Source organism: Spermophilus citellus (genome assembly GCF_964194105.1).
Source record: "Spermophilus citellus genome assembly, chromosome: 2".
NCBI lineage: Eukaryota > Metazoa > Chordata > Mammalia > Rodentia > Sciuridae > Spermophilus > Spermophilus citellus.
Genome location: NC_138183.1, coordinates 208,606,030 through 208,614,360, shown reverse-complemented (window position 1 = coordinate 208,614,360; position 8,331 = coordinate 208,606,030). Strand labels below are relative to the sequence as shown.

The 8,331-nt window shown below is 44.3% G+C and overlaps 1 protein-coding gene across 1 annotated transcript; it reads right to left on the bottom strand.

Moving 5' to 3' along the window:
* Positions 1–3,181: 3,181 nt before the first annotated feature.
* Positions 3,182–7,572, bottom strand: CALCB (calcitonin related polypeptide beta). Its single transcript, XM_081281212.1, has 5 exons — positions 7,527–7,572; positions 6,414–6,508; positions 6,032–6,163; positions 3,884–4,067; positions 3,182–3,267 (listed from the first exon to the last, which is right to left on the bottom strand). Exons 2-4 carry the CDS (start codon positions 6,497–6,499, stop codon positions 3,908–3,910), a joined length of 378 nt encoding a protein of 125 aa, XP_081137338.1. The 5' UTR covers positions 6,500–6,508; positions 7,527–7,572; the 3' UTR covers positions 3,182–3,267; positions 3,884–3,907.
* Positions 7,573–8,331: the final 759 nt, after the last annotated feature.

Below are 8,331 nucleotides of genomic sequence, written 5' to 3'. Positions count from 1 at the left end.
AGTACCCAATATGCACACAAAAAAGGACATTCAGCATCATTGGATATTAGGTAAATGTAAATCAAACCCAGTGAAACATCATGTTATAACCCTTAGAGTGTCTATAATCAAAAAGACAAGCATGTGTTGATAAATGTAGAGAAATTAGAATCTCATACCCTCTGGTAGAAATGCAAAAGGTTGCTGTCACTTTGTAAAGTATTCTGGAGTTCCTTAGAAGAGTTAACAAAGAGTTATCACTTTACCCAGTGATTTCACTCCTAGATACATAGAATTGAAAACACATGTCCACCCAAAAACTTGCATATAAATTTCATAAAAATTATTCCTAATAGCCATTATTCATAATAGCCAAAAAATAGAAAAAACTGTTCCATCAATTGGTGAATGGATGAGCAAAATGTGGTATATCTATAAATGGAATATTATTCAGCCACAAAAAGAATGTAGTCCTGATCCATGTTTCAACATAAATGAGCCTTGAAAAATGTTGTGCTAAGTAAAAGAAGTCAGACACAGAAATCTACATGATTCCATTTATATAAAATATTCAAAACAGACAAATCTGAAGAGTTAGAATGTAGAGTAGTAGAGTAGTAGTGGCCAGAGTATTGTGGAGGGAGAAATAGTGAATCTGAAGTTGCTTTTGGAGGTTATAAAAATGTTTAAAGTTAGCTGTAAAAAGCTGTACAACCATGAAAATATGCTAAAAATAACTAAGTTGTATACTTTAAAAGAGTGGATTTTATTATGTGGAAAGTATATGTCAATTTCAAAAGAATAAAGGTAAAAATAAAAGATATATTAAATGAAGAACAACTAAAAGATCTTGTTGCCAAGAAGAACAGGAACCAAAATGGCAATTATCTTAGTGAATATAGTAAACTAATTTCCTTTAAAATATGATGACTACTGAAAAGAAAATTTGCAACTTTGTCTATTGGGGCTGTCAATGTTTCTAGATGTAATACACATGAAACATACCACTGAACAGAGAAGGATAAACAGTCCTCTAGACTATAAGGCTTCTATGTTTTATTTAAATGTCAGCTCTAAGTAGACTATGAAAAGTTAGGTTGCAATTCCTTGAGAAATCATTAAAGAATAAGAATAAAGTGATAAAGCCCAAGTCCATCAGATAACTTAGTGGAATACTCTCTAAATTTTGATTAGAAAATTTACATAGTCAAACAAAAAGAAGCAGGAAAGAGAGAAGAACAAAAAAAGGAGTAGGCACAAACAAAACAGATAACAAAAGGGTAAACTTAAATCCAAATAAATCAGTAATTACATTAATCGCCAACTAAAAGACATTAAAGCTCAATTGAATTTTTTAAAAGACTCTAATATATGCTAGATATAAAAACCAAAGCCTTTCCTGTGCCTGACAAAATCCTACAAGATTTATCCTCCCAATTTCCTCTCAGACCTCATCTCCTGTTCTCTTCTCCTTCATTCACCATAGGCCTGACTGCTAAATTCACAGAAAAACCCATGTTAAACCTCACCTCAGGAATGCTGTCATCAAAATTCAGAATGCTGAGAAACCACTAGATATTTAACCTAGTCTCTCCAACAAATCAACTGCAAGGAGGATAAAATATAGAGGGGGGACTTCTAGATTAGATGAGCCTTTAGACAAATTTAAGTCTCAATATAAGACCAGATTTATACACACACACACACACACACACACACACACACACACATGCACACATATGTGGGTGTATATAATAGTTGGGGAATTGGAGCCATGAGGGGATATGTGACTTTAAATAATTAAGAAATCATTGTTAATCTTAGTTGCAAATAGGATTTAAATGGGATTTTGGATATTTTTAAAGAGTCCTTCCCATTTAGAAATACAGGATGAAATATTTATGGATGTATTGATATGGCAACATACTAGGGGGTAGGAGAAATGTAAGAACATTGATCACTAATCATTCTTGCAGTCAAATAGTGGATACAAAAATTCATCTTTATATAAATTAAGTTGTTGGTATGTTTAAAATTTTCCATATGATTCAGTCAGCTTTCCATTGCTGTGACAAAATACATGAGATAAATGGCTTAAAAGGGGAAAAGATTTATTTTGGCTCTTGGTTTCAATCCATTATCACTTGGCTCTATCGATTCTGGGTCTGGGATGAGGCAAAACATCCTGGTGGGGAGTGCACCCAGTGACAGCCAGGAAGCAAGGAGAGAGCATGTTTTTATGACAAAGACACACACACACACACACACACACACACACACACTATTGTATAAATCCATCAATGATTTAAACTAATATGACCTGATCACCTTTTATTGAGCTTTTATGACCTGATCACCTCTAAAAGGCCCTATCTCTGAACACTACAGCATTAAGGACCAAGCCATCAATGTTTGATCTTTTGGAGGACATTAAGATCCAAATCATAATAGCAGGTGTCTCTAAAATCTGAGGGTCTACCATGTCAGGCATATAGGCCAAAGAATGACTCACAGGTCTCTGGGAAACATTAGAACCGATATTGAAAAGCATATATCATGGTGTTTTCAGCTGTCAGCTCTAGAAACCAACACTGGAGTCTGCCACTGTGTATCAGCGTGATCGTGGACTTCACTTCTCCATTCCTGGATTTCCTCAGAAGTGAAATGGAGTGACAGTATCTACCCTATGGCTCTGTTGTGAAGAATAAGTGAATTCACAGGTATAAAGCACTGTCTTAGAACATCATCTGGTCCATAGAAAGCTCTCAAAAATAGTATTATTTCCTTTACTATTATTACATAGGAAAAATAGTTGAAATGAACCACCAGGGTCTTGAAACAAATGTATCGAAAATATGTTTTTAATCTTGATGAAGTTCACAAATGACACAATTTTGACATTTCCTTAAACAAACTGCACAATCATGTTCTTAGATAACAAGGCACAACATCACCTTACCATCTGTGTTCCCAGAGGCTACAAGAGGCAGTGATTTCGTGTCCCCTACAGTTTGGCAGAGCTACCATGATCAACAGGATGGTCCTCAAAGAACCAGTTTGCTATTAGATAAGCCAATGGGAAATGCTATCACATTTACTGAACATAGCATTAAATATAAAAATGATGCACGACAAATATGGAATTAGCTTATTTTGCATTCAGTTTCATTCCTTTCAAGTGACAAATGGTGCTTCTAGATGCAAACGTGTGTATCTTCCATGGGGCCTTCCCACCCAGTTGTTGTCAACAGAAATTAATAGAAGTGGTGAGTTCAGCTTCATGGTTACCTGAGATGAGAGAAGAAAAAAAATAGAAAAACACAAGAGAAAGAAGAGGAGAAGGAAAACGAAGGAGGAAAAGGAGAGGGGGTGAATAGGAGGAAAAAGATAAGGAAAAGAGGAGAAAGACAAGAAGTGAATAACTACAATGATCACTGAAAAGAAACCCACTAATTTACAGAAGTAAACAACATTTATGAATTATGGTTATGAGATATTTGCATGCTTGTAAGAGAAATGGAGATAAAAATAATTCAATAATCACTATTAATACTGATGGCAGTGTGACTAGAGCTTCCTGGTCTGAATCTGTGAACACTGACCAAGGGATGAGCCCTGTTTGAACCCGCGCTCCTTGGTGAGGACTGGTCCTAGTTAAGGTTTGAAGCCCACCCCCCCTCCCTTTCTGAATCCAGAATTTTCTTCATTTCTTTTCTCAGAAAAATAACATTGCATCTCGGAAGCCTGTCTCAGCATTCTGAATTCATGCTCAGTTCTAGAAGGAATTTACTATGTCAGAAGGAAGGATGGAACTGGAGAGAAAGGACCTGAAGAACCTAGCAGGATGAGCGAACCCCAACTTCCAAACTCCTCCTTCTCTTCTCCCAAAACACAGGGCACTCACCTTCTTCCTGGGCCCTCTAGCTGCTCAGGCCTGAAGGTCTCTACGGCGCCGGCCAAAGGCTTGGGCACCCACATTGGTGGGCACGAAGTTGTCCTTTACCACACCCCCTGACCTGCTCAGCAAGCCTGCCAGCCTCTGGCTCGCGCAGGTGGCAGTGTTGCAGGCTCTCTTCTGGGCAGTGGCACTGGTTTGCAGGATGGAGAGAGAAGAGAAGGCCTGTCAGTGAGGGCTGGGGGAGGAGCTCACCCCGTGGGACCTTCACAAAGAGAACTGCAGCCCTTAGATATACCACTTAACAATAAGCATTTCTCCTAAATGCAATTATCAAAGCTGTTAGGGGAAATGGCCTGGCAGCCTTTGGTAGGAGCTCTGCCCAAAAAAATCACCAAAAAGAGTCCCCAGCTATGGGGTACACACTGAAACCCAGCATTTATCATTCAAGAGGCATAAATGGCAAGGCTCAGCCCCACCCCAAAACACTCAAGGCATATATAGAGACCATACCCCAGCCACAGCAGCAACAAAACCACTTTCCATAGGAAAATGAAATTTCCCTAAAGTCTTACCTTAAATAAGCTCAGAGGACCTGGTTTGCAGCATCCTGTCCCAGAAATTCTTACCTGCTCCTTAGCACACTGTTCTTCCTGCTATAGCTGGATCACAGAGATCACCCACCAAGCCCTATATCCAGGTGCTCTAAAGCTAAGGCTCCATCTAACCCAAGGCACTGGACATCATAAGCCTTGGCCATGGCCCAGAGCAAAGACCACTAAAGCTCAGGTTCTTTTGGAAAAATAAATTCATTTGTCAAATGGTGGAGCATGAGGCATGTGCTTATTTTAGTACATGCATAAGCAAGAACTGGAAAACTATGCTACAAAATTCTCTGAGGGCTTAAGCTTTACCTGCTGTCTCTTACCTCTGATCTATGACTTCTGTTCTCTCCCTTTCCATCCTGAGGTCCCCAACATACTGTGTCATAAGCAAAGCTACTAATATCAGCTTGAAGAACATTCAGAGAGGAATCCACATGCATCAAGTTCATAAAAGGGAACAAGAAAGGAAATCAGGAAGGAGTGGGAGGAGCTCAGTTGGCATCTTGGGTCCCCCAAAGTTAAGGTAGCTGTCCCTCTGCAAGTTTGTTGGCCAAATCCCTTTTCTTGCCAGGTGTTTAAAGCCCAAAGTTGATGCCACAGAAGGTATGAAAGTTGTTCAGATCCTGCCAGTATGTGCCCAATGTGCAGATATTCAGATTACTGCATTGCTTAGCTCCAAGCTACTGGAAAAAGACATGCCAGACAGTACCATGCACCATGACCAGCCCCTGTGGACAGTCAGCAGAAGGTTAGACCAGACAGGGGAACTATGAGCAGGACAAGAGATGTGGATGGGAGTGGGGGAAGCTCACACATCCTCCATTAGGAGGACTCAGAGGTGCAGTGGGCCAGGGCAGTGGTAAGGAAGGGTGACCTTTTCTGGCATTCCACATGCTGTGCAGACCTTCAAGCTTGCTTGGCAGAGTGTTCTCTGGGTGGATGCAGGCCAATACATGCCTCTGCTATGGCAGTGCTGGGGTCAGGCCAGGGTTGGTCTCTTTTCCAAGATCAGGGTACACAGGCAGGTAGATCTAGGGAAGGGTGCTCTCCCTGGCTTTGTGACAACATGCACATCTCTCTAAATGTCCCCAACCTACCTTAGACATGGAGCTATCTGTCCCCATCCCCCCAAAGCCCTTCACCTTCACTTTGTAAGTGAGAAATGAAGACTCCTTGCAGGAAGAAAGAATAACATACCCAGGTGACGTTTCTAAAACCAGGGATACAGATTCCATCCTCAGGCTTCGCACTTACTATTCCTAATATCCAGTTCTAGGATGTCTCCCAGTTCTGAAAGACCAACTTCCCTAGTCAGTGATTCCACACTCTTCATTCCATTCCCCATTACTTTCAGAAATTGATCTTTTTAATGCATCAAACCACAATCCCTCCAGTTCCACCAGGATCTCTGTTTTCCATGGAGCCTGAGAGCAGCTGAGTCCCAAGGCCAGCTGAATAAGGACAGCCCACTGGACTCCTGGGCAGGTGAGTTTTTCATACCTCTCTGGAGTAGGTCCTCCTCCGTATGTCAGGGCCAGGTGGGGAGTCTTACCTGGAGCCCCCTGTCTCCTGTTCCAGGTCACTGGCCTTCATTTGCACATAGTCCTTCACCAGTGCAGCCAGCAGGAGGCGTGCTTCCTCCTCGCCCAGTGCGGTCAGGTCTGGAATGCTCTCCAAGGCAGACCTGCGAAGGGGAAACAAACCCAGTGCAACCTTTGAGCCCCTGCCTGCCCCCTCCTAGGCAGCCAGGCTCCTGGTACCTGCTTCCTCCCCTAAGGATATAGCTACCCTTCCTCCCAGTGAACTGGGAATGAGGCCAGTTTCTACCTGAGGACGCTGATTCATGGGGAACCACACTGACTCTTAAGGCATAGAGCTGTCTGATCCCTGGGGCAGTGAGAGAGGAGTGTGCTCCGGGTTTCAGGATGTCTCACCTGAATGGTGCTGCTGGGAGGCTGACTGCCTGGCATAGGACCAAGATGCTGACAGCCAGGAAGGGTGAGAATTTCCAAAAGACCATGATGCCTCTCTGTAAAAAGAGAATGACGTTATTACTGCACCAGGACCACAAACATAGCTTCCAGTCCTGTTCTTGCCACAACTGCCATGTGACCTCAGGCAGGTAACTTCACCTCGTGGTGCCTCTGTTCCTTTATTTGCCAGAAGGCTGCTGTGAATCTCAAAAGAGGTAGTCAGTGGTTTGATAGAGCAGAGGCAAGTGGAGGGGCGGGGTGAGAGGCGTTGGGTTCTGTTTCCTGGTAAGACAGAGAAGCCCATATGCACACATTTTGTCCTGATACGTTAAGAAACCATGAGCGGACACACCCTGCTGCTGTACACTTGCCCTCCTTGTGCTTGTCTTCTTACTGACTGAAGTTTTAAGACCGCCTTCTCTGCTGGCGGTCCAGCCAAAGCGTGGGGGGAAGAGGCTGGAAGGGTGAATTGGAAAGGGACACTCGGTCTGAGGATTGGGGGCTTTTTTTTTTTTTTTTTTTTTTTTTTTGGCGAGTCAGTTACAGGTACCTCAGGACTGCAGAAGTGCAGTTCTACAGCAGGCGCTAGGTGCCCGCCCCTAGAGTTGAGCCCACCATTCGGGTCAGCTGACAGCACTGCCCCAGATCTGGTGTCACATCCCTGGAACACTCGTGGGCTGGAGACGCCTCAAAGGAAAAATTTTAGGGCTCCACTTTCCTGGGTACTAAACGTGATCACTAAGGACACAGACCTGGACCAACTACTACAGAACCCTGCCCGCCGACGCGCTCCAAACGCAGAAGTCACACACACCCCTAACTTGCCCAGCTCCCAGCGCCCATGCGGAGCTCTCTGGGTGCCGGGGGTTCCACCCGCTCTAGTTAGGAGAAAATGCCTGGACAGCCCTAAACAGCACGGCTTCACCCCAGCGAGAAGAGAGTAGTACCACCGGGCTGCGGATAAGCGGAAATGGCGGAGAGACGAAAGAGAAGCAGGCAGGCAGATGGAGCAAAGTAGAGGAATTAATGGAGAGAGGCAGAATATCAGAGTAAGCAGAATGAGAAGTTTCTCACCTGGTAACTCAGCACTGAAGAGCGACGGATCCACGAGAACACGACACCTGCTGTGGGTGCCTTCTCGCCAGAGCCTCAAGGCATTTATTCCAGTGATATCCGGAAGGAGGGGGTCCCCCGGCCTGCTCCGCCAATCCTAAGTGGCCAAGAACAACCAATCAGAGGACTAACCGAGCTCCTCCTAGTGCGTCACACATCCACCTCTCTACTCAGTTTCTGGAGGTGGGGGGCATCCGCTCCCGCCTTTGCTTGCATTGAGGTCATTGTTGGGAGAAGGAGTGCCCAAGAGAAGGCGGATACGTCTAGAAACTGGAGGCACATTGGGGAAATTTGGAGGGTCCAGAGTTTCTCCCACTTCCTTGATGCCTGAACTCCAGCATCTCCTACTCCTGCCTGGACCCCCAGGGAGGTTGAACCTTAATCTTGGGTTCTAAAAGGACTTCAGCAGAAACAGCATCGGAGGAGTAGTGAAGGAGGAGGAGTGAGGGCCCTTGAAACATTCCCTTTGAATCTCTGTGCTCCTGGGGTATTCCCTCCCACATGTGTGCCCAAGTGCCAGAGTCCTCAAAAAAGGCTGTTTTGCTTTGAATCTGGCAGCCAAGCCTCCTCCGCCCAACTCCTTTGAAACTGAAACGGTAGGAACAGAAGAGGGGATTGGGGAGAGTGCTAACTTGGCCCTGCATGCACAGAAGGTTTTGCATCCCCTTACCCATCAGGTACCTCCAAATCCTAGACTGTGGGTTTGACATCCTCAGCCCCAACCCGGACCCTTAACTGCCGCACAGCTGCCCTGCCCCTCTGTCTT